Here is a 27,282-nt window from a genome sequence, read left to right as displayed (position 1 = left end):
AGGCAATGGATCAAATCTTGGTTTGGTTCTTTTGTCCTTAGCTGCTCTGTGCGCAGTCTGCCCCCACACGTGGCTGGGGTGTTTCAAGGGTCAGGCGAGGACAAGGGCAGAGTTTCAGCACAGAACTTGGGGCTCCCCCTCTGGAATCTCCCCTATTTCCCCCCTTTCCAGTGGTCTCTTCAGGACTCTTCTGCCACACTTTGGCCGGCCCGCTGGGTACTAACTTTGCTCTGCCCTCAGGATAAAAACTGCAACATATAGGAAGTTACCTCCAGCTGCTCTTGCCTCCCAAACCTTACCCCTCTCCAGAATCTGCCAGCTTTGGTTCTCTCCGCAGGATCATTGCTGAGTGTGTGCAGAACCTAGTTATCCAGTTGCCCGGAAACTACAGCTGGGTTCAGTGAGAGCTTGCCTCATCATGAAAGCAGAAACCTCCTTGAGGTTTTGAAGGAAAATGTAGTCAAAACTCAGAAGTAGGTTTGAACGAACATCATTTTTCAAACATCCATTCTTTCCACACAAGATCCTGTTCTGCCTGTCCAACTGGTTGTTTGATGCTTCTCAGGGAAATCTTCTTCATACAGATCCTGTGTATTTCTTATTAGGTAAGTGTCTATAAGCATCATACTGAAATTGATTGCATTTCATTTGCCTCTACTTCCCTGGCATTAATTTGCTCATTTATGGAAGCCTCCTTAGAGATGGGCCTTTCTCTCCCGTGGCACAAGGAGTCTGCAGTTTTGCTCTGAACGCACGTCCTGTATACTTCACACCGGGTCAGCTAAGTTCACCCGCGGTCCAGCCCAGTTCCGGGTCGGCCTTGTAGTCATCGTCCTGTTGCTCTTCGGGTTGGGATCACTGATCTTGGGTTGGTTCCCAGTTCTGTCTCTTCAACATAGAGTTCAAGTGCAGATAAGACCACAGCATATGCTCTGGCCTTGCTGAGAATTTCATATGCTGATAATTCTGAGAGCTCTGCACGGACAATGTAGCAACAGACTGGGAAGGTTGGGGGGGGGGGGATCAAACCATCTTCTCTGCGGTCCTTTAGTTTTCTAAAAATCTTTTTAATAGACTGAACCAGCTCTGAGTGGAATTTTCCACAAACATGTAGAAATAACATTAACACTGAGGTTTTCCTTTTCTTTTGGTAAGTAGTTATATAGGTACCTGCACTAAAATTTGTCTGGGGCTACACAAGAACAGAGGGAAGATAAAATGAGAAATAAAAAAACAATAGCACATTAGTAAGCTTTTTAAATGCACTTGCTCTTAAAAATTAATTTCAGATATTAAAATCAAGATCAGAAAAATTGAAATCAAATTCTCTTGTAAAGATCTATAGACAACTTCTGTTCCTAAATGTTACTTTTATATTCTGAATCTCCACACGTTTCTAGGAAAATGCATTTGAAGTTATCCGAGTGTTTGGCTTATCTCTAGCATTTAACAGGGAACTTGATGTCTGTTGAACAGAATAAAAACAAGCAAATGTTCTTTTCCATAAGGGAGATCTCATTTCCTTAAATTTCATTTAAGAAAACAAGAAGTACTTTAATCATATGCCTTGAAGAGTGGCGATGCCCAAGAACATTACTCATTACAGAGAGAAGACTTAGCTATTTCACTGCACTACGTAATCCTCTCCCCCTACCCAAAGAAGCTGCAAGAGAGCAACAGCACATTAAAAATACTTTATTGTCATTACTAAATGCATTATATATACATGATAAATAGAATATATGGTACATCTGATGAAACACCTAGAGTCTTAATCAAGGTAAAAGAAATACCATAGAGTGGAAAGATGGCACACATTAAAAAAAAAAAAAGAGTAGCTCTCAAATAGTGCAACAACTATAAAATGTGCCACAGATATCCTACAATCTTTCTATTAAACAAAAGGAGACTAAACATTATATACGGTTTGAAGAAATTAAATGCCAGATATTCTACAGAAGGAGAAAACATTAGCACCCTGGAATGATTTTTATTCCCGGTCCATTTTCTGCCCACTGGAAAAAATTGCACTGTTTTGCCTTCCCAAGAGGACACACAAAAAAATTCTTTCCGTTATTAGGTCCAATCTTCAACACCGTTCTCATGATGGAGCGTTTGCCATGGTTGCAGAATGGGAAGGACAAATCTGCCCACTACAGGGTGAAAACAGAAGGATTGTAAAGTTTAGGTGCAGGTTAGAAATGTGTACAGGCTGAGCCTGGGTACATGTGATCGGTGCACCCCACGTTCCCTGCTACTATTAATCTGACATTGTAAAATTGACACAAGTCATTAGTTTTGCCCTCAAAAAAGCTTACGGGCTGTAAAAAGCATCTCTCCTACAAATTTGCTTGAATTATGCAGAAAACTGCCATGATTCTGAGTTTCTCTTTGTCTAAAGGCATGCTTATAGTTCTTTCTTTCTTCTTTATTGAAAATATGTGAAAACAACCAGAATTTTGATGTAAAGCAATCACCAATGTTTCTGCTATCAATCTGTTTCAGTTAGAACGATTAAGATCAAAGATTTGTTACGAGTTTGATACTAAAGTTCCTTCATCTCTTAGGAAAAGAAAGAATCCAATACAGAATTACACGGATGAATTTAGGCAGATTTTCTTGTATTATTCTTATAAATTTTGACCTCAAGGGGGCTTTAGAGCAGGCTGTGATATTATTATTAATTTGCTACCTAATATGTTTTCCATTACATCCACAAAAACTCCTTGAGGAGGAAATGTGTCAGTTCAGTAGGATGGAGTTACATTTTGTGCAGGGGTTAAGACCTGGAAAATTCCTTAGGAAGGTACCACACTGAAGACAGAGACTTTCTCTCTTACTGAGCCCAACCAAAAAAATTTTTGCTCCAGCACTGAAACAGATCAGTATTTTCTTTTTTTCAGTTAAGCACCAGATACAACAACTGGGAAAAATACATATCTTTACACATTAGAGTCACACTCAGCATAGTGAGAGGCTCACACCCCGAGAAACACAGAAAGTGAGACTGAAGAAGGAGAAGGACCCCAGATTCTAGGGTCCTATCCCATCTTCGTTTCCAGGGACACACTCACAGATCAGCAAAGGGGGAAGGAATCGCCCTTTATTTACATTGTTATTGGGCCAACTTGTGTAATCAGATTCACTAAGTTTACTGTAAATCTGCGGCATGTAAACTATGTTTCCTGTGTACTTCTATCCAATGCACAAACCAAGGGTGGGTTTCGTAGCAGAAGTTAGGAAGAGCACGTTTACATCTTGGATTATTGGCCACCTGGGTAAATCACTCAATACCCTTCTATCTTTATAAACCAAGGGCAACACATCTACACTTGTGGTTACACATGTGACACATTAGAATCATCTAACAGCTATTATTTGATCACTTTTTCTTTTTTTGATGAAGCTCTTTGAATTTTGAGTTCTTCAACATTCAGGCCTTCAACTGAAGTGTCAACATGGCTATTTAAAATTTAAAGGTGAAAAAGAAAATAAAATTTAAAGATGAAACTGGAAAAAAGATTGCTATTGATTGCTCTTTTTTTGGGGGGTGGGGGAAGCAGGGAGCAGGCGCAGAGGGAGAAAGAGAATCTTAAGCCCTGACGTGGGGCTCGATCTTGCAACCCTGAGATCATAACCTGAGCCAAAATCAAGTCAGACGCTGAACTGACTGAGCCATCCAGGCGCCCCAATATTCATTACATTTTAATAACAGAAGTATTCAATTACACTAGAGCAAGCTTGAAAAATCTTACACGTACTTGGAAAAATCCACACTGTGCTTCTCTAGGTAGAGGGCAAGCATAGAACTGCCTGCCCTTGTTTTCGCCATCCTTCCGTACAACCCGGAGAACACATAGGCGGTTGTGTTTACTGCAGCGAGGACTGTCAGCATATAATGCGCAAGTACCATCTGTCATATTAATTCCAAGTTCACTGAAATGACAGGTTACAAAGTTACTACAGTGTAACAGCGCTAAAGGGATCATTCCCACTACCTCACCCCATCATCCTGCCGCGTTAGAATTGTTTGTACCAAGACGCGGTACCAAATAGTGGACCATGGTCAACTGTAGGTCATCACACACACTGCGACATCTTTTTAATTCTTGGTTTTCCCAGGTAATCCTAATCCACTTCCAAACCTACCTATGAACCCAAAGCACAGAATTAAAATTTCTAAAGAATAAAAACAGCTGAAATGTGCACCTAGGACATCCACTTAACTTACTTTTCATTTGTGGTATCCAGTTCTTCCCTTACTCAGGATTACAGTGTAGCCCCTTTTATTTCCTCTAAAATATTCTCAAGCCCACTGCTCCCCGCCCCCTGAAGAAACTAGAATGACAGTCTTCTCTAATTATTTTCTTATTGGTAGCAAACTCTCATCGATGGCTCTGACAAGGCCAAAGAGATCACCCTTTCTATTGTCCACTTTAAAGACAATTTCCTATGCTTTTCTTTGATCAAGGCTACTACAATAGCGGAAATCATACTTCAGCAAGGCACAGTCCACCTGGCAGAGCAGAAATGTGTGTTTTGTAAAGCTACAAGGGAAGCTTTATTCTCCCCCACAATTAGGATCAAGAGTATCTGCAGGTTATTCCCGCACACAGTGGACAAAGGTCAGAAGCCGGACTTCTACTGTTAGCTGGAAAAGCAGAATTTTTCCTTGGAAAAGGAGCTTCATGATTAAGTTTTTTTTATATTTTGTGTATTTTTAATAATGCCTTTATAAGAATTAGTCTTTTTAATAACCAGTTGAAGAGAAAAAGAGCTCACATTAATAAAAAACAGAAGTCCTTCCCCTTAATATCCTTATTTTAAAATTTTTTAATGGTAAAAAATTCATCCTTTCTCATTTGTTTTGGTTATCATTATTAAATAATTTCTAGGATGGAATAAAATATCACTCTTAAATAATTTTTAAAAATCCTTTAAAAATCATAAATACTTCCCCTTTTTCTTGCTTCCTAAACTCCATTCTTCATATACTTGTTCCTATGATGCCTCGAGGTATCATATGTAATTGAAATGCTCAGAGTGTGAGGTATTTTTTTCTTTCCAGTTTTATTGAAATATATCTGACATATGAGGTCTTTTATTTGTGGTGAACTTGGTTTAAAATCACTCAGAACACAGATGCTTAAATACATTGCTTTAAATTAACTCAAATATTCTGAGGGTAGTTTCTGAAGCTGGTCATACAGCAGGTATAACTACGGAAATCACTTTAGTTAAATATTTTGCCAGCAACTGTTTTGTGGCTACCTTCTTCGGGGTGAGGGACAGTAGCCGGTATTTTAGAGTAACAGGTAATACCATCCCAAAAGAGCAAAGCCAGAAGGCACCAGGCCTTGCTTTTCCACACTCCCTCCATTTCACCAATGCCCCTTCCAAGAGAGGAGGGGATATTAAAACTTCAACTTAGAGAGACGCTGAATATGTAGATGGTTGTAGAGAAGTCAAGAAATGTCAAAACCAAAGCAAGGGGATCATAAATGTGCTTTTAAAAAAACTGTTAATGTATAGAAAAGCAACTGATTTCTGTGTATTAATTTCGTATCCTGCCATGTTGCTGAATTGCTGTATGAGTTCTAGTAATTCGGGGGTGGAGTCTTTTGGGTTTTCCACATAAAGTATCATGTCATCTGAGAAGAGAGTGAGTTTGACTTCTTCTTTACTAATCTGAATGCCTTTTATTCCTTTTTGTTGTCTGATTGCTGTTGCAAGGACTTCTAGTACTATGCTGAACAATAATGGCAAGAGTGGGCATCCTTGTCGTGTTCCTGATCTTAAGGGAAAGGCTTTCAGGTTTTCCCCATTGAGAATAATATTCGCTGTGGGCTTTTCATAGATGGTTTTTTATGAAATTGAGGAATGTTCCCTCTATCCCTACACTCTGAAGAGTTTTAATCAGGAAAGGATGTTGTATTTTGTCAAATGCTTTTTCTGCATCAATTGAGAGGATCATGTGATTCTTGCCTCTTCTTTTATTAATGTGTTCTGTCAAATTGGTTGATTTGCGAATGTTGAGCCACTGTTGCATCCCAGGGATGAATCCCACTTGATCATGATGGATATCCTTTTAATATACTGTTGGATCCTATTAGCTAGGATCTTGTTGAGAATTTTGGCATCCATGTTCATCAGGGATATTGGTCTGTAATTCTCCTTTTGGATGGGGTCTTTGCCTGGTTTTGGGATCAAGGTAATGCTGGCCTCATAGAACGAGTTTGGAAGTTTGCCTTCTGTTTCTATTTTTTGAAACAGCTTCAGGAGAATAGGTATTATTTCTTCTTTGAATGCTTGGTAGAATTCCCCAGGGAATCTATCAGGCCCTGGACTCTTGTTTTTCTTGGAAGGTTTTTGATCACTGCTTCAATTTCGTTACTGGTTATTGGTCTATTCACATTGTCAATTTCTCCTGTTTCAGTCTTGATAGTTTATAGGTTTCCAGGAAGGCATCCCTTTCTTCCAGGTTGCTTAATTTACTGGCATATTGTTGCTGATAATAATTTCTAATAATTGTTTCTATTTCCTTGGTGTTAGTAGTGATCTCTCCCCTTTCATTAATAATTTCATTAATTTGGGTCCTTTCTCTTTTGAGTAAGTCTAGCCAGTGGTTTATTGATCTTATTAATTCTTTCAAAGAACCAGCTTCTAGTTTCATTGATCTGCTCCACTATATTTCTGGTTTCTAATTCATTGATCTCTGCTCTAATCTTTATTATCTCTCTTCTCCTGCTTGGTTTAGGTTTCAGTTGCTGTTCTTTCTCCAGTTCCTTTTAGATGTAAGGTTAGCTTGTATATTCGGGATTTTTCTACTTTTTTGAATGAGGTTTGGAATAATCAAGTCAAAAACTGTGCAGAAGACGTGAACAGACACTTCTCCAAAGAAGACATACAAATGGCTAACAGACACATGAAAAAATGTTCAACATCATTAGCCATCAGGGAAATTCAAATCAAAATCACACTGAGATACTACCTTACACCAGTTAGAATGGCAAAAACTGACAAGGCAGGAAACAGCAAACATTGGTGATGATGTGAAGAAAGGGGAAACCTCTTACACTGTTGGTGGGAATGCAAGTTGGTATAGCCACTTTGGAAAACAGTGTGGAGGTTCCTCAAAAAGTTAAAAATAGAGCTACCCTATGACCCAGCAATTGCACTACTGGGTATTTACCCCAAAGATACAGATGTAGTGAAAAGAAGGGGCATGTGCACCCCAGTGTTCATAGCAGCAATGTCCACAATAGCCAACCTGTGGAAGGAGCCGAGATGCCCTTCAACAGACGAATGGATAAAGAAGATGTGGTCCATATATACGATGGAATATCACTCAGCCATCAGAAAGGATGAATACCCACCATTTGCATCAACATGGATGGAACTGGAGGGAATTATGCTAAGTGAAATAAGTCAAGCAGAGAAAGGTAATTATCATATGATTTCACTCATATGTGGAACACAAGGAATAGCACAGAGGACTTTAGGAGAAGGAAGGGAAAACTGAAGGGGGGGAATCAGAGGGGGAGATGAAACATGAGAGACTATGGACTCTGGGAAACAATCTGAGGGTTTCAGAGGGGAGGGGTGTGGGGGAATGGCTTAGCCTGGTGATGGGTATTAAGGAGGGTACATGTTGCAATGAGCACTGGGTGTTATATGCAAATACAGAATCATAGAACACTGCATCAAAAAAAAAAAAAAAGAATGGATAAAGAAAAAAAAAACTGTTAGGAAGATAAAAAGGTAAAAAAATTAATAGAAAGGAGTGAAATGATGCTTTCTTACAGAAAAAGATTCACACATGTAAACATAGTTTTCTACATTATTTTGACAGTGGTTGCCTTAGATAACAATTAGTGGGACATTTTCTAACCCATTTGCTTCAACCTAGACATCTCCAGGGCTCCAAATACCCAGGACAGGTTTAAATTCTCTTACTAGTAAAGCTTTCCTGGGGAGGGGCAAGGTGGAAGGGAGGATTAAGGTGGGGGAAAAAAGGCCCCAGTGTCCCCCTTGGGTTCCTCATTTCCTGTCTTTCATTCTATTTCCTCCTTGGTATAAGTGAAAGACAAAAATATTCACATGCTATCTTGTCCCTAGTACTCAGAGTGTGGTCCGCTGACCAGAAGCATCAGCATTACCTGGGAGAGCCTCAGAGAACACGAATTACCCACCCTGCTCCAGATCGCCTGCAGAATTAGAATCTGGATGGTAACAAGATTCCCAGGTGATTCATATGCACATTAACTTGTGAGGCACTGAGTTAATGTAACCAAGATACAGGTGCCACCTGCGATCACATCAACTCTAAATATGCACAGCTAATCTTAATTTTATGATAGAAAACATTATCCAGGATAATTAAATGTTCTGATTAATTGAGGACATCTTGGTTCCTCTTTGTTTGCATCATTATTTAAAAACTTTCTAAAATGTAGCAGAGCATTTTCTTAGGTAAACTTAGCATACAAAATAGTTTAACTTATTTTGATAACTAGGATCATCATTTTGAATATTAACAGTGGATTATAAGTGGCCTATTAATATAATAGATCAGGGGTTGACAAATCTTTTCAGATAGCACATATTTTCAGCTTGTGGGTCTTAACAGTGTCTGTTGTAACTACCCAACTCTGGTGGTGTAGCATAAAAAGCAGACATAGAAAGTACATCAGCCAATGGGAATGGAAGGTGCTCCAATAAAACTTCATAAAAACAGGTGGTGGGCTGGATTTGGCTCTGTCATGGTAAAGTAAACGTCATTAGAAGTGAGCAATGCTTGATGCATAATAGCTTCTCAATAAATACTTGTTAATAAATAACACTGAACAGAGATCAGATAAAGACTATCATCAAGAACGAGCACATGACCATGTACAAGTCTGTAATTTAAAAACGGATAGTTTTCAATGATCAATTGATCATGGTTTAACTTATTTTACAGATAGGGTGATTCTTTATAATAAAAACACTGCCTAAAATGTTTTGAACTAATCAGTGTTGTTAAATGTAGATTTTGCAGCTCAGCGGTAATTCAAGAACTAAAACAGAGGTTCTGTGACTCATCCTAGATGGTCCCAGGTGGTTCTAAAATCCTTGGGGGCTGAAAACTGCAAAGGCGACAGGGAGCGCGCCTAAGCGGTCAGTGTCTCCCGGTGTGAGAGGTGGAGCTCAGCCAACCCCGACTAGCAGACAGGAGAAAATGTCAGTGATTCTGCCGGCTTTATTTCCTCCTCCAAGTGAACCTCTGCTCAGCTCAGGAAAAGCCTTAACCGAAACATGTGTTCTTTGAATACGCACCCTAGTGTTTTGCTCTGTATTTGCAATAATTGGATCAAAGAATTAAAACTGTTTCTAGCAGTATTCTGAACTGCTTAAAAATCGGTTCAACCATCTAATTTATAATCCAGTAGCTGGATAAAATTCAAGTATATCCAAAGACCAATCTGGAAATATGCCTCATCAACATAGTATGTATCATGTGGTGATAAGATCAGTAATTAAGAGAACAAAAAGCGAATTAATTACCATATAATTATTAAAGAAAAAAATAAACTGGCTATAAATTCTCTGAGTGGACCACCTGCTTTAATCGTATTATGTTGTGAGCTTCTGCTCGGCATCTTGTCCACAAGATGAACACTGTAGCTGCCAGACAAGGAGAAAAATGAAATAAATGACAGTAATTTGCAATTTATTCCTTGTAAAGTAGCTGGGTGCAGAAGGGCTGCTGGGTGAATGTATTTCATCACTTGACATTTATTCTGCTAGTTGATCTTGATTGATTTTAGAGTCTCAGTCCTGGGGTTCTTATATTCAACACACATGCAGGCTGCAGCGTTTCTAAGTAATGTTGTGTGCTGTGATTAATCACATGACCCTATTACTAATGGCTTATGAAGAAATCATTTAAATTTAAGGTTACATTAATGTTTTTTTAAATCCCTAATTCATTAGTTAAATTGTCTGAGATTTTCTACAAAGCACTGAGGAAATAAAAATATGCCAAGATATTTCATCTGGGTACAAGGAAGGCCACAACACTTTAAAATGCTCACATGCTCGCATCTACTTCTTTCCGCTGAAGCTACAGAACAGAAGAATTTTCTTATAGGACAGCTTCCCAACTCAGATAGATGCTCCAGACCTGAGCTCCTTCATGACCTTTGATTGGGGTTCATTAGGCGTTAATTAGGATTAAAGTGTAAAGGGAGTGTCCCGATCCAGTTAGTTAAATGCTTGGCCTCCACAGCTTAATTCACATGTCTGTCATTTCTGAGTATTATGGACAAAAGTTAAAGCAGTTATTATAAATGATTATGAACAAGATTTTTTTTAAAGAAATTAGCCAAGGATAAATCATCAAGACTAACTTGACAGTAAATTTAGAGTTGGGCTGGAAGACTTGAGACAAAAGGATCTATTGACCAAATACTGCCTCAGAATTATGAAATAAGCTCCAACGGTTCCCACAGGCTGGTCTGGAACAGTACCCCAGCTGGTCCCCCTTCTTGTTGCCTGAGGGGAGAATCTTCCCCTCAGCAAAGACACAGTCCATCTGGGGAGAAGCTAATAATACAACCCCCACTCCCGCCACGATCACTTTAAATCCCACACACACCAACTCTTTTCTGCTGTCTCCCACTGGCACTAAAAGACCCATTCGAAGAAGACTCTCTACCTTCACTTCATTGTGAAAATACAGGATGGACAGCACTTGCTTTCTGAAGGGGGAAAAAAAAACGGCTGGGAAAAAAATTGTGGAAAAACGTCTCTCTCTGAAGGAAGCCTAGTATCAGGCTGCGAGAGCAAGGAAGCCCAGATAAAGGGTCTAAGCAAGGTAGTGTGGACAGGTAGTTTTAGACGCTGCCAAGAATCCTAAGAGAAGGGGTGACATTGTTTATTAACATTGCTGTGTCTCTGGTGACAGCAGTTGGGGGTGGGGGGGACTTCTAGATGTGAAGTTCAGAGTCTCAAAACATATCTGGTCTGCTAGTATTTACTTATCAAAATGACAACTTTTCAAGTTCAGATACAAAAGTAGCACACATGTTCTTTGGGCCTTATTGGCTGAAACAAACACCATCCCACACGGCTACTGAGATAAAGCCACTTTCTTTAGCAGAAATGTCACTAAAAGTATCTCTGGCCCCTCTCTTTAGAAGACACTTAACTGAACTGTCATAAGTAAGTCTCCCTTTTAGGAGAACTATCTTTTTTTGGAAGGAGATATGAAAAAAAAAATGCTAACAGTGGTGACTGATATCAGGTGGGATTATGGGGGATTTAAACATTTTTCTTTATATTTTCCAAATATTCTGTATTGAACTGTAGACAGTTACAGTCAGAATAAAATAACTTTTTACAAATAGATATAGAAGGTTCTGTTTTCATTCTCTTCCCTTCTCTAACATTGTAAGCTAGAGAAAGCAAGGGAAGTAAATTACCATAATCATCTTTCCGGGTTTGATTTACCTTCCAGAATCAATGCAACAGCTTTAGTAGTGGATGACTTCCCTGCCTTCTTAAAACTTAATGCAAATACCTTCAAAATCAAGGTTAGAAGTATCATACCTGTTAGAAACTCGAGGGTTACCACTTTTGAGGTCTGGTGATGAGGAGTGGGCTGTTTTCAATTTTTTATATGCTGGACTAAATAATTCAGACTGAGAGAAGACCGTAGGTGATACGTTTACTTTGTTAGATGGTTGAGTTATATGGTTTGCTCTCTCCTCGGAAGGGTGCAGTGGATCACGAAAACAAACGTTAGTCAGAGGAGGGTTTTGAAATTCTCCATCTAGTGTCTGGTTTTGGCTTGTTTTTCTTTCCAAAGCACCGGGTTTATTGCTGAAATCGGCCAAGACAAGGGTTGAAGTTCCAAATGCCGTTTTCCTGTTGATCTTCAGTTCTGTGCTTGGTTTTCCAAAGCTATTACAAGGATACTTCACTAAGTTGTTACAGGCAGTAGAATGTTCTTCATTCTTGATTACTGAATCTGGGAGGAGAGAGAGTTAATTCTGCAGTATTCCTATAATATATGGACTATTTGAAACATCTTTTTATATGACTCAAACCTATTCACCTATGATAGTGAATACATAGAATGAATAACACAGAGTTACTTCGGATAATTCAGGATTAGCCATCGTCTCACTAGGAAATGAAGTATCACATAAAGAGCAAAATTTCAACAACTCAGAGAGGCTCGAGGTGGGTTTAACAAAGATTTATATTTGCTTCTTACTATGTCTGACGATTTAAAGGTCATTCAGCTATCAAGTCTGTTACTATGAGGCAACATATTAAAGCAGTGGTAATTAAGAGGTTGGCATGCCATGAAGTTTTAGCTCAGCAGCTAGAGACCTGTCTCGAGATTACCAGGAATGTTTCTGTGAATGACACAGTAAAGGGAAAGGCTTAGTAAAATCAGGCAAAGATGAATTACAAAGACTTAACATTAATTAAAAATGTTTCAGCAAAGCATCCCAGGATTTTGGAATCGGTACTGTAATATGTTCTAAATTGTAGTCTTCCGTACTCAGAGAAAGAACAAGAAAATAGTTAATGAGATGCGAAGAGGCATTTCAGTCGAAATGAACGAGGAGACCTAGGACTGTGGTTTTCTGAAGGCTCTCTGCTAAAAGATCCCAAAACAGGAGGCGCCATCCCTTCCAGCAAAGCTGTGCACGAGAGGCCCGCCTTTCTGGCCCAGAGAACAAAACGCAGTGTGACAGCCAGCACAATGTGGGGTCCACAAGTCAAGAATGAACTTTCTCATCTCTAATTGAAGGAAGAAAGAACGCTTTGAGAACACAATAGGAGCCACATCAATGAGCGGGTTCTTAATCACGGGCTCTCTCTGAGGTTTTACTTTCTCTGAACGCATGAAATTGTGAGCTGCAAAGAGTTATTTTGAAGGATTTCAATGAAATCAGTACAATTGTCTGGGTAAAGATTTTAATAACAAGGGGTAGGAAGGATAAAGAAGAGAAAAAAATTCAGCATTTTTCTATTCCACCTGCAACGATATTCTTACAAAAATCCTCCCTTTCAGTTTACGAAGCACTTGGACTGAATAACAAACCCAAAGTTGCTGAAATCTGCATAAAACAAAGCTTTATTGAATAATTCATTAGAAATAGTAGAGAACAGATGTGATCATCTCAGTTTTTGAGATACAAAGGCACGTACTCTTTTAGCACAAGCATGTTTTCCCTCCCTGTTGAAAAAAAAAAGTACTCAACAGAATATTAGCATGGTTTACATGCAAAGGCTGGCAATTCCTTTAAACCTTTCAGAAAGAAAGTATTTTACTTAGTTACGAAATATCAAGTTGGAACAAGATATATACATTTGTATAATTAGCCCTCTTTGAAGTGGAAGGAACTGAAAATCTGAATTCAGGCTTACCAGTAGGCCTTGAAGTCAGGCAAGCATCGCAGGTCTTCGAAGACGGCCTATTTATTAGTGAACAGAGCACACACGTCCACTGCTCTTCACATTTCCGACCCACATGCTCCCCTCTGCTAGATGGCCTCCTGATTGTAGTATTTCTCGGGGGCAACGTGCTACAAAAGAATTTTAAAGTTAATCATTAACACTGTTAGTCTGTTCTTACACATTCTGGGTATTTTAGAAATTCTTATAAACATTAATACCCAAGTGTGTATAGGCCCTAACTCTCTAATAAAATGTTTCCTCTTGCGCCCTGCTGATTGCTGTTAAAGACAGAAATAACAAATAAACGTTTTTATTTAGAATCAGTTTCGGGTTGTTGTTGTTGTTTTTAAACCCACTAAAAATAGTTGACATGACTGCTAGGAAGCATTTCTCAAATAATGTTTTAAGTAAGTGGTACTCTTCCCAAAGCCAAACTAAGATATCTTTATTCAACCAAATTCAGGGGATGGGGAAGGGTGGGATGGGGGGAGAAAAAGACTTAGGCAGAAATTAGAACATGTAAAGTAAAACGAGAAAAGTTTTAGTTGCTTCATGTGCCTGTCTCTCTAGAATTTCTCAACACTGTCTACTAAGCACTATATCGATTAGCTGATCTATAATGAAGAAAAAGATAATCCAGTCTCGGATTACTTTCCTTCAGGTAAAACTGTTTCCTGTTAAATGCCTAATTAATAGATAAATAAGAAAACAATAAAACCAACCCTGATTTTTGGATGCAAAGTAAATCATGATTTCCCACCTGGAATCCCTCCTCCCCCCGGAATCCCTCCTCCCCCCGTTTTAAAGATTTTATTTATTTATTTGACATTGACAGAGCACAAGCAGGGGGAGCAGCAGAGGGAGAGGGAGAAGCAGACTCCCCGCTGAGCGGGAGCCCAATTCCAGACTGATCCCAGGAGTCTGGGATCAGGACCTGAGCTGAAAGGCAGATACCTAGACTGAGCCACTCAGGCGCCCCTCCTACCTGGAATTCTTAACTATTTATTGTTATGCAAAATGCCTTTAAAAGGTCTGATAAAGTCCTACTCTTAAATACAGAGGGCTGCAGAGCAAGTCACGTGGGTAAGCAACATGGCAGCCTCACGGATTCCTTTCAGGATTCCAAACATTCATACTGAGAAAAGCTTTTTGGTAAAGGCTATGGGACCTTACATTTCAGAGCATGAGCTCTTTGACTTGCAGAGGTACCCTGTTTCCTGTAACATTTTGCTCCTTACCTATAATTACACCAGTTTTTAAATTCAGGCTTGTCTGGTGAAATAACAAATAGCATAAGAAAATCTGAGAGTGAGACACATCTCATTATGGTTCTTTTACCTTTACTGATTTTTAATGCTACTTAGTATTTCTTATTCCTATGGAACCCCAGACCTGCCATAGAATTTGTATACTTGACCTAACTCCTGGCCTTCTATCAACTTACTGTGAAAGGCAGCAAAATGCATTCATTCACAATTAAATAAACAATTTAAACAATTTAAATAATCTTCAGATTTTTCTAAATGCTACAATTTTTCACCATTCTGATCTTTTTTTTTTTTTTTAAGATTTTATTTATTTATTTGACAGAGAGAGAGAGAGAGAGAGAGAGCGCGCCAGCGAGAGAGGGAACACAAGCAGGGGGAGTGGGAGAGGAAGAAGCAGGCTCCCAGTGGAGGAGTCCGATGCAGGGCTCGATCCCAGAACACCGGGATCACACCCTGAGCCGAAGGCAGACGGCAGACGCTGAAGGACTGAGCCACCTAAGCGCCCCTCACCATTCTTATCTTCTATCCTACAGATTTGACTAATCATAAACATATGTTTATTGTTACCTGTAGAAGCTTTGGAAACATTTCTTCCCTTTACTGTGTTCCACTTCTTAATCACCTACTAAGAAATTCTTTCCAATCCCCACTTGGATGCAACGGGAATCTCAAAGTTAATATACATCTGTGGTGGACTAAGTAATGGTCTCCCAAAGATAATGGGTCATAATACCAGGAATCTGTAAATGTTACTTTACAAAGAAAGAGGACCTTTGCAGATGTAATTAAAAATCCTGACGTTGGGAGAATACCCTGGATCATCTGGGTGGTCCCTTAGGCCACACCCCAGTGTCCTTGTAAGAGAGAGGCAGAGGGAGATTGGATACCCCTGCAAGAGAAGGCGATGTGACCACAGAGGCAGAGACTGGAGTGAGGCAAACCACAAAGAAAAGGTGCCCCAGTCACCACCAGAGGCTGGAAAAGGCAATGAATTCTCCTCTAGAGCCTCTGGAGGGCGCACAGCCCTGCCCTACACCTCTGGCCCCATGAAGCTGATGTTGAGCTTCTGGCATCCAAAACTTTGAGAGTAACTTTCTGCTGCTTTAAGCAACCAATTGTGGTCATTTGTCATGGCAACCACAGGAAAGTAGTGCAAATAAAATTAACGATCACCCCGCCCCCCACACCCCCTCACCTTGCAACTCTGTTAGTTTGCCTCATCTCAGTAAATGGCATCACCATGTAACTGCACTTATCAGGCCAAAAACCTAAGAGGCCAAAAACTTCTTACCCTCAGAACATCCCACATCCAGTACACCAGCAAATCCTGTCCGCTCTGCTCCAGAGGCAAACTGACTCTGAAGCTACTGAAGCTTCCATAGCTCGGTGTGTTCTCTGTGGACCAGAACGGGGAGCATGGAGAATGCAAGCAGTAACTCCAGCCACGTGATGGAGGCTGAGAGCACTGCTGGGGGCGTCAGTCCTGGGGTTCTGCCAGGCAAGGTCCATGTACCGCTAGCACATCTTGCATCTGCTCAGTGCCAGGGACCAGGTGTCCCGGTGGCATCAGGAGCAGCTGGACTGTCTTTACTTTCAGGAGAAGGACCTGAAAAGGTCTGCCCCATTCTTTGCTCAAGGGCCTTTATGACCCAGGCTGCAAGGCCATTCGACACATGCATCCCCCAGCAAAGGCAAGAAGTGTGAGGCCAAAACATGGAAGAAAGTGATGACACAGTTGTGGCTTGTGGCTAATAAGAGTATCTTATTTGTCTCATGTTTGTGGTGTTTCTAAATTATAATTTGTTGTTTTTCTAAATATTCATAGTAGGACCAAACTCAGCATTCATACTTATAAATTTTTTTTCACAAAGAAGGCCCCTAAATTGTGTAAGTTTCGGCCCTTAACAGCCCTACCTCGACTTCCAAAAAAACCCTAAATTCAGCCATTTTGTATCCCCCACAAGTTGCCATCATTTATCACGGGCACTACTGTTGAGGGCACCCAGACACCATCCCTTCACTCTGGTCACACTACAGTCACTTTTCCACTTGGCAGCCTCACGATCCTCATAAAACACGGGTCAGTGTACGTCACCCCTCTGCTCACAACCTTCCAGCGGCTTCCCAGCTAACTCAAAGTCAATACACCCCACGCTACCCAGAGCGATCTTTCAATCTATACATCAGTTACTTCTCTCCCATTCAAAACCTCCAAAGGCACCTCATCATACTCAGAATAAAACCAAAACTTCTTGTCACAGCCGAGCAGCCCTCCGCCCGCATTCATTCTGCTCCGCTCACAGCCACGCCTGCCTTCTTTCTCCCCATAAAACAAGCCAGAGACTTCTTCACGCTTCTCCAGTCACCTTCTCCTCCACCTTCACAAGCCATCAGACCCTTTCAAAAGTCTCCTCAGAGATTTTATCCACCCAAACTATCAAAAATGAACGTCCCCGCTACTATGTGCCCCCTCACTGAGGGGGATGCGTCTGCAGAGCGCTATGTATTGCTGCCGGATACCTTATACATCCCGGGACACAGAGCTTCTTTTTAAGATCGCCTCCCACTGGAATATAGAGTTCCACGAATAAGCCACAAATACAGGTTAAATGAATGAATTTTGCCCTGCATGTCTATGGAGGCTGCTTTCTGGAAGATCGTTTCTGAGTCGTCAAAGGCAGTGGCCATCCCTCAGAATGGCGCCTCCCGCCCCAGGTTCCACAGCGGCAAGATGGCGCCTCCCGCCCCAGATTCCACAGCCGGCACCCTGCCCTGCTTGGCCATCTATTCCCAACCACATCACTGTGCTTTCTTGGCTCACACTTTTCCTCCTACTCTGGATATTCCCAGAAGCTCAGACCTTGGTTCCTTCCTCTCTACTTTCCCTGTGAACTGATCTCTTTGAATACTTCACTTAACCACCATCAAGCCATTACTAGCCACCTGGGATGTGGCCCAAAGCACATCTCTTCAGTCCACTGTTGCTTCACAAAGTTCATCTGTTCTACTCTATCCCAGCTTTCCCAGACCCATATCATGAACATTTCTATTAGTCTGAGATTTTTTGCATTGTTCTACATATAAAATCTGTCACGATTCTTGTTGACTTTTTAAATTTTTTTTTTTTTAAGATTTTTTAAATTTATTTATGTGACAGAGAGACAGCCAGTGAGAGAGGGAACACAGCAGGGGAGTGGGAGAGGAAGAAACAGGCTCCCAGTGAAGGAGCCCGATGTGGGACTCGATCCTGCAACTCTAGGATCACGCCCTGAGCCGAAGGCAGACGCTTAACGACTGCGCTACCCAGGTGCCTCTACTTTTTACAATTTTTAACTTAAGTCCCTTAAGTTAAAGAACTTAAGTTCCATTTCCAGTGTCTTGACCTCAGGCCCGGTGACCTTCTCTCACTGTCACACTGCACTAGTTTCTTTACCTCCGAGGTTTAGTCTCATCATTTCCCACCCACTGAAAAGTCCTTAATCTACTAATTTCGGCAAGACATCAGCCATTCCCAGAATGACTAACGATTCCTACTATTTGATCCCATTCTACCTGTAAAACTAGCTTTTATGCCTCAACAACTTGGAGCCTTCCTGTGGTTTCGCTGGTGCCCATCATCCTTCCAACATGCCATGCTTATGAATGGTTAGGGTTTGTGGCCATGCTCTGTCTTTCCAATTAAATAATGTTTGTTTTCTCATTTACTTAGATAAAATTCTACCTATCTTTTTAAAGTAAACTTCAAATCATACTGTTCCTAGATCTTTCCAGCTGTGTGTGTATATATAAAACTCTAACACCCCTGAACTCTTATAGCACTCAATGGGCTTCATGTCTGTACTGGTTATTTTGGCTTATAATTTACACACTCCCTTATATTATTCATATTTGTCCCGGGGACCTAGGGCCTTTTATCAGGGTAACTGTGCACTGGGGAAAAGGAAGTAATCAGACCTCTTGGCAACTACTGGACACTGGCTCCAAACACATACTAATTCCAAGAGACTCAAAACATCACTGTGCTCCACTAGTCAGAGCTGGGGCTTATGGAAGTCAGGTGATCAATGGAGTTGTAGCTAAGATCCATCTCAGGGAGTCCCTGAACCTATCCTGTGGTTATTTCCCTAGTTCTGGAAGGCGTAATTGGAACAGACGTACTCAGCAGCTGGGAGAATCACCGCATATGTGTTTAGTAAGCAGTTGACTGTTTCACCAAAAAGACATGAATTTTGTAAAGACATCTTGCTTATGCTTTATAATATTACTTCTAAATAAAGCAAAAACTTTTGAAGATAGTTGCACTTTTCCAATTATTGACATATCTACAGCTCCTGGTGATCACTTTACAAACGGGATTAAAGCAAAACGCTGGATGTTAACATCTGAGCTGGAGATTTTCTACTGAATCCAGAAGTGGACCATACATCATCTTTAGCTTATCCAGGTTTTTTGATGATGTTATTTACTATTTCCTTCCAAAGGTTCAAATACCTTTGAATTATGTTCTTATTAATAGCCTTTGAGTTAGTGATTAGGGCAAATAGTATACGTTTAAATTAGATAACTCACCGAATGTCAACATGTTGAGGATTTTCTTTTTGACAGTGAGGACAGAAATATGTCATTCTGTTATTCTCTCCTAAGCGACACACAGTTATTTTGCAACAGCACTGACAACAGTTAGGACGGTTATAAACCTTATAGTGTTTAGAGATAACAGATCCTGTTTTATGGCACTGAAAACAAACAAACAATATTATAATATTATCAATAAGACAGTGTTGCTAAGGAGCCAAAAATACATTCCTGAAAATAATTTGTTGAAAATTTACATGTTTGTACATAAGTCCATATAATCTTTTCTTTCATCTGAGAAAAAGGTATTGACAAGATTCAGTTATATTTGTCAAACAAGATTTGTGTGAAATAATTAAGCCATTATTTAATAACTTATTAGTATTCAAAACTGTTCTTTGCATAGCATTATCTTTTTATCTAAATGGGATGTAAAAGTTCTACAATTTAAAATGTCTTTCATCCCTTTAAGTTTTTTTTTAATTAAACATAATTATGCGGTTATAAGAAAAAGACTAGATTAGCTAGAAATCTGATTATTTTTAGAACACTAAAGCTGCTCACTTTCTTTTCAACAGCCAAAACCAAAAAATTTATTTCTACAGTGAAAAACCTGAGATCGTCTTTTTTTGTTGACCTGACAAAGGATGCTTTTTCATTTTTAATCTCACAAATTCACTAAAAAAGAAAATAAAAATTCAAATGTCTTACTAGCAAAGACCATGTCCCATTTGGTATACATTCTAATTCAAAAGACATTTTGATATTCTGTCACAGTTTTATTCCACTCATATTATTTAAAGCTTCTAAAAAGATAGTGTTTGGGTTTATATAAGCACTGGAAATGTGACTCACCATATATACTGAAAATTACACAAACAACTTCTATTGATTTAAGCAAAGTGTTAAAATACCCAAAACTTAATCTGGGTCAAAAATGGGTAGTGGTCTATAATCACCTTTCCCTGAAAGAGTAAGTAAGCATATAGAATATTAAAATAGCCATAATCCTCAAGGCAGACTTGTAAAGCAAGAGGTTCATTAACACGTTAGGCCAAGAAATGAAGACTCCTATCATACCTGCCTTCCTGGACATAGCAAAAATAAAAATTTTGAACACAGAAAATGGACTGTGGAGGAAAAAAAACATATTATGATACTTTGTTGAAAAGAGAAAATGTGTTTTTTGAACTTTATATGCACATGTATACACATATACACAACTTTCAAAATTTACAGGTTAGCAAGTACTTACTTCATTCTCAAAACAGTCTTTGTGGAGATAGATAAATATTATTATCCCATTTTACAGGTGAAGAAACTAAACCTAAATTATCTAAATAATCTAAACCACACAGATAGCAGGAGGCAAAATCTGACTGAACTGAGGTCTGTTTATTCCAAAGAATTGAGTCTCTCTCTCCCTCTGGAGTTCCGACGTTTTACTTTCATATGTCCAAAAACAGAACAAGAGTCTCAGTAAAATGCTAACACAGTTGTTCCCCAACTAGTATAAAGATAATTTAATATAATTATTGTTAGACAAGTTTGGACTGACCTATGACAAAATTTCTAGAAGTGAATTATGCCGCCCACGTGTCCCTCTCCCTTCCTGTACCTCTACACACTGACCACTAGATGGCTACAAACAGCCTTAACATTTTTTGGTGCAATCCAAGGGGAAACAGTTGACATCTTACATAGTAGAAACATTTTTGCTCTTACCCTGTAAAAAAGAATGCTGAAGTCACGTATCATTTTCACAAGGTAATGGGTCTGTTCATCCGTCAACTGACAAACCTTAGAAAAGAAAAACAACCGAGGACAGTTTCATAATTTGTTACTGTTGAAAAATAATGCCAGTTGCAAGTTCTAAGAAAACTATACACAGATTTAAAATATAGGCATATCTTCTAGAACTCTATTTCTCACACATATATTTAATGTCATTAACAATGGCTTTAAGTGATAACACTACAGATGAAAAAATACCATTCTTGTTTATAAATTTTAGTTTTAAATATGAGTAATTCTAAATATCTCTTCTGTATCAGACATCTTCAAAGTCCCAGCCTTGTGTGTCAGCCACCTTGAAAAGTCTCGCTGGATTTGCACAGGGATACAGGAATAGATGACCATCAAGGTCACTATCAAGCTTTAAAAAGATATGAATTTATATACATGCATTAATATCAGAATACTTGTTAACACCTGGAAGAACTCAGGAATAGCCCTTACTGAAGAATTTTTTGTGACACAGCCTGGCATAAATCTCAGTGTTACCCTTGTAGAATTAATTACCATTTGGCATGTGCTTTCAATGGTGATGCCAGAAAAAATCCTGTCTGATGACTTCCCTTGCTTATGTACATGAATGTACACAAACACCTATATTCAATAGAAACTAAACTATCAGTGACTATAAAACCTAAAATCATTGAATCAACAAAATCATTATGAAAATATTATGTATATTTTTCATTTATTTAAAGTTTAAAACATAAGCACTTTTGAAATTGAGCTATTTCTTACCATATCTTATATATTATATTTAGTCATACCTTAAAATGTTAAACTGTACATTTTCCATAACTGTGCATGTGCTTTTAGGGGGTTAATAGCTAAACCTGAGAACTGTTGTTAATTTTTAAACTCCCAGACATATGGGCAAATGATCTTTTACTAGATGAACTGCCTGCTGAATATATAGATAAAAAGTAAATTCCCAGCTTATCATAGATAATGACAATACTCCGAGTACGAAAACTCTGGGTTCTTTTTTCCAAAAACATTTTCCATACAGGTCTAGGTAATTTCAAAAAGCTTGTTCTTATTAAAATTCTGTTTCATTACTCCCATGTCACAGGAATGGAACCAACTTGTTCCAAGAGCCAAAAAGCAGAACCGAATCTAGAAAAATCATTAACTGATTTCTTTGAAAACTTATTTCTTACTGATTTGGATTTGACAAAAACTACCTAGGAAATAATTACAGAAAATCAAAATGTATTTTTGGACTCAGGTAAAAAACGATTTCGTTTAAAGACACCAGTTGGATGTAGATAAAAGCCCTAAAGCAGAGTTCTTCCCTTAGAAACTAAAATACACGTAGCCTTCTACCTGGCTTTGGGTTCTAACCGCTCTGCTTTTCTTACAACTTTGCCCTATTAACCACCATTCTCTTTCCTACAATTTTAACCTATTTTTTTTTCTTATATAAATAAGTTAGTGTCTCTGCAGTTGAAGAACAAGGAAAATACAACAAGCCCCGGTCCTTGTCCTGACTCCCACCCCCAGCGAGCAGTCTGTGCTTTCCCTTTATCCCAGCAGAGCTGTTTTACAAGTGCTTCAAATTTTGTTTCCATCTCCCCACTAGTCCCTTCTGCCTCAGTCCCCGCTACCCAACTGCCGTGCTTATTCCCCCGAAACAGCATTTGCTAATGTCAAAGTAGCTATACAGAGGAATACCTAAGTCTGTAGAGAGGGTTAATTTAATATGCCAGGTACAAAGAGCAAGTGGTGAGCTTACTTCATTCCTACACCCAATAGTAACTCTCGAATGGCCTCTCTGTGCTAGACACTGCATTCTAGAGGCTTGGATCCATCAATGAACAAAACAGACACCTTCCTCATAAGAGGTGGTGTCGTAGTAGGAAGAGACAGCTAACAGGTAAAAATTAGGTAATGTTCAAAAGTGATCAATATTATGGGGAAAATACAAAGCAAAGCAAGTTATAGAAGACGGGGAATGGGAAGTGGAAGGGGGGGACGCACACAGCAATTTTAAAGGGAGTGGTCAGTGTTGGCCTCGTTGAGAAGCTGACACGAACAAAGACCCCGAAGACTCTCTTTGGGGAGAATGTTTTACTGCAACACAGACCTATGTGTTCCATGCTGATGTCTCAACAGTATCTAAAAATACAGAAATCATTTAAAAAAATACTTATGACCTACTTTAACAGCTGGGTGGAGGCCACTGTCAAAGAGAGCTTCATTTTTGATGATGTTCCCTACCCCAGGCAACACTCTCTGGTCCATTAACACATCACACAACATCCGTCCTTTCTGCTTCTTCACTTCACTTTCTGCTCTTGAGAAACTAAATTTAGGGGAACATACATCTAATTCTTCCATCATTCTTACTCTCTGTTGGCTTTCTGTGGAGTTTCTGTAGCAAGGAATATAAAACACATTAATCATAAGTCTAGTTATAATTTCACAAAGTGTAATTTAAAAGGAGCTTTGATAGAAACAGTTTCTGTTAATCGGAGTATGAGTTATATAGCCAAACAATGAAGACCCTGACAAACCAGATTATCTGAAGGCGCTTTCAAAATGAGGTTTTATCAATTACAAACCATTTTTAAAACATCTATCTAGCTCCACATTTCAAACCAAACTGCAGATCTGTCTCTGCAGTTTTTCAGCTGAAGTACTTTTCTTTTTTACCTGAGTTCTACTGATGAGTCAAAGAAACAAATCAGATCTTCGGTGAGCTGTACTTCAAAAACAGGAGAACCTCCATTTTTATTTTTATACTCAAGTGGATTAATCTGGATGGAGCCTTTCATTCCAAAATGAATCCTGAAACAACATCAAACCCAGTTTTGAGTGGCAGAAAGTATGTTGTGTATCTAATTCTTTCCCCTTCATTTCACTTCTTGGATTATAAGCAAGCAAATGTTAGTCAAGATAGGTACTTTTAGGGGGTGAAAAATGTAACCAATATGATATCTTTTTCTGCTATGGCTTTGTGTCCTTATAAAACTAGAAGATGTAACAATTCAGTTTTTCAAACCACAAATAAAATGAATTTCTAGAGAAATAATAGGGCCCAACAATAAGCCAAGAAAACATACCCTGTTCTTCTTTTCTTGTCAGATGAAGTAGTTTATTTCATGGAACAGTCTAGTGTTTCAACTTTCTCTCGGATTCAAAGCCTTTGGATGAGATGAGGCTAAATTTAAATTGCCTACAGTTTTGTTTTTTTTTTAAATAAATTCTACAAAGCCACTAATATTCATTCAAATTCTGTATTTCTAGCCACAATGGATGGAAAATGTTTACCTTCACTAAAATGATATCTACAGTTTAAGACACTCTTCTTCCCCCTTGCTCTGGGATACACAATAAAACAATTTTTTGCAAAATCTTATGCATCAAAAGAGAACAAGTCAAAATGTTATTGTCTTCAATTCTTCTAGTTTTCTTTTACCTTTATATGTATTGGGAAGAAAGGATTTATAAATATTTACAGTTAGCTTGAAAGCCACAATGCAGTGATGAAAAATTTATAACCTTGCAGCTTCTATAGGATTGATTAGCATGTCCAGTAAAAAAAAAAAAAAAAAAAGAGAGAGAGAGAGAAAGTGGTTTCGTGAGACCTCTGATGATGAAGATCAAAAATGATTCTCAAGATGAAATACTGTGTCCGCCTTTCAAATCCTTCTCCTTCTATCTTTGTTGAGTTAATAAATATGGCTCTTTTGGCAGCAAATGTTACTGCACTGTGCTTCTAATTCCAAAGCACCATGTTATAGTATTGTACAAGGTTAACCAGTCTAACTTTAAAAATGTGGGTTTTAAACTCTGTGTGCCCTACTATCAATCATAAATGCATTTTACATGCCCCATAGTTCTTGACAGGAAAAATGTGTGCCTGTAAGTACTCCATAATTTAGCTTATGGAGGTTCAACCCCAGTGAAAGGTGTACAACTGTCATGCCCAGAAGCCATCATATCTGAAATCTTTTCAGCTGCATGTCTCATAAAGTGGATTCTAAATCACTTTCTATAATGAAACTGCAACCACATAAAAAATCTCAAAGGTTAAGACCCAAATGAAATGCAGGCGTAGCCCCAATAAGAACTCTGAATCAAATTAAGTATGTTTTTTTTTTTTGTCTTATTAAATCTGGTCAATTTAGAAGAAAATGTGCATAAAAATCACAATTTTTAGTTTATTCTTATTTATTTTATTTATATGAAATAGCAAAATGTTGTGTTGACTGAGCCCCAATAAACCAACAAATGTTGGGTTGATTGTTAAGTACCCCTTTATATTAAACTAAGAAAAATACACCAGTATCATGGAAATTTTTAGGCACAGTCACATCTGTACTGTTATAACAATTGCCATATTGATCTTTTATAGACCAGGACATAGGCTCATATCACATTTACATTCAAGAGTTCAGTTTGCTTTTCAAGATCCCTCATTATAATCAACCCAGTTTAAGAAAATTTTATTAGATCCTTATTTCTAACTCTTTACCTTCTCAAATGCCTTCCACCCCCAACCCAACTGGTTACCTAAGGTCATTTACTCTGAATAACATGACTGCCTGCCAACAGTGGGCATTAGGCCCAACTTTCAGTTGGTGTCTGTCCCTTGATACAGTTGAATCAGAAATGGACACCCAAGTCAAGCTAGATCCATCAGTATCCAGTACCTGGATCCATCTGCCTTCTCCTGACAAATTTATAGATTTCGGCTGCAGAGAGATCAGTTTCCCGTTAGTACTAGGAGATCCAACATGGGAACTGTCTACAGAAATGTCACCCAACATGAGCAACAGAGAAGCCAAGAGAGGCCTGTCTGCAGGAAGAAAGAGTACAGCAGAATTCAGTGAGGGACAGAATAAAAAAAATGCAGAGTCCTCATAGCATTTAGCCTTTGCTTCCAATTCTGCCTGAAACCCGACTGCCTATCTTCAGGTAAGATACCCCATATTCTTGTAAGAAATAATTACTGAACTCATTTGAGTTGGGCTTCTGTCACTTGCAACCAAAGTTCTAATATAAATTATATCCAAAGTAAACATTGAAGTGATATTTAAAAAAAATGCCTCTAGTTAGAAATAACTTCCTAAAACAAATCAATAAATAAGACCTGATAACTATTTTAAACATCAGCCACGTTTCCAGGTTATCACTGTGAGAATGACCAGAAGGATCAGAACAGCCTAAAGCTTAATTTTTATTATGCTATAAATAGCATAATAATAGTGGTGTCACAGGTTCATCTTAGTGATGACTAACTACACATTACAATAAGGCAACTGCTTATGAAAATTATCAAGTGGTCAAAAGTGACCTAAGGATAACAATGACTGTAAAATAGTTGAATATAATTATTGTAAAGCTTATGCTAGAAATTCAGAGAAAAAAGTTAAAAAACAATACGGAATGAACCATGTTAAAAAGGAAACAGGGAGTTCTGCACCTCCTTAGGGTACAGAAGCTAAAAGGACATAGAGCTCCTATCCTAACATGGAGACAAAAGTCGTATTATTTACAGAATCATAAATTCTCTTGAACCCATCAGAGACAAGAGGCTGCAGGCAGCCAGGTGAGCTAAATTCCAAAGAGTAACAAGCCCCTTCCCCCTGCATGTGGAAAGGCAGACACACAAATTATTTTATCTGTGGCAGACTATAGGCAGAAGAGACGGCTACCATAAAAATAGGTAAGAAGGAAATAGCTAAAATTTTCCACAAACTTCTAAACACTCAGTGTGGCTAGTATGACTGTTTAGAATTCCTGGAGTCCCAGACACAAGGAGAGCACAGGTTCACACGTAAGCTCTTTTTCACGGGTGTGCACCGTTGTGCGTGAGAACGATTTGTCGTGGGAAGGGACCAAGAGAGCCACCCTTGGTGGCATGACACTGGTCTATAGCCGAGGGAGAGGTGCAAACAGAAAGCCCTCTGTCCCTGAAGGAATAACAGGAAACCATGTGTGCACAACAGTCAGTCTTGCATCGGGCAACAAACAGAAGCAGGTGACCATGGGGGAGGGCAGGAAAGTCTTTGCCACCAGGCTCAGGCCAAATGCGCTGTTGCTGAGGACGAGCAGAGCAAAAGCCATCTGTCTTCAGGAGTGAGGCAGGGCGTCAGCTCTGTCACAGAATCCTGCAGTGATACGTGGAGACATCTGTTCCCACTCACAGATAGGAAGGAAATGCTCTTTTACTGAAGAC

The 27,282-nt window shown here is 39.1% G+C and overlaps 1 protein-coding gene across 2 annotated transcripts in view; it reads right to left on the bottom strand.

The window, feature by feature from the left end:
• Positions 1–1,679: 1,679 nt before the first annotated feature.
• The window catches only part of NEIL3 (nei like DNA glycosylase 3), a 478,812-nt gene continuing 453,209 nt past the window's right edge, over positions 1,680–27,282 (bottom strand). For both annotated transcript variants that reach the window (XM_048226218.2, XM_044387583.3), the window contains 8 exons: positions 23,751–23,885; positions 23,256–23,469; positions 21,027–21,101; positions 19,296–19,462; positions 13,429–13,586; positions 11,593–12,013; positions 3,762–3,936; positions 1,680–2,153 (listed from right to left, as the gene is read on the bottom strand). In XM_048226218.2, coding sequence (XP_048082175.1) covers positions 1,971–2,153; positions 3,762–3,936; positions 11,593–12,013; positions 13,429–13,586; positions 19,296–19,462; positions 21,027–21,101; positions 23,256–23,469; positions 23,751–23,885 — 1,528 coding nt within the window. In that variant the 3' untranslated portion in view covers positions 1,680–1,970. The remainder of the gene's footprint in view (positions 2,154–3,761; positions 3,937–11,592; positions 12,014–13,428; positions 13,587–19,295; positions 19,463–21,026; positions 21,102–23,255; positions 23,470–23,750; positions 23,886–27,282) is intronic.

Source organism: Ursus arctos, unplaced genomic scaffold, assembly GCF_023065955.2.
Source record: "Ursus arctos isolate Adak ecotype North America unplaced genomic scaffold, UrsArc2.0 scaffold_27, whole genome shotgun sequence".
In the NCBI taxonomy this organism is placed as follows: Eukaryota; Metazoa; Chordata; class Mammalia; order Carnivora; family Ursidae; genus Ursus; species Ursus arctos.
This window is presented reverse-complemented; position numbering and strand designations above follow the sequence as displayed.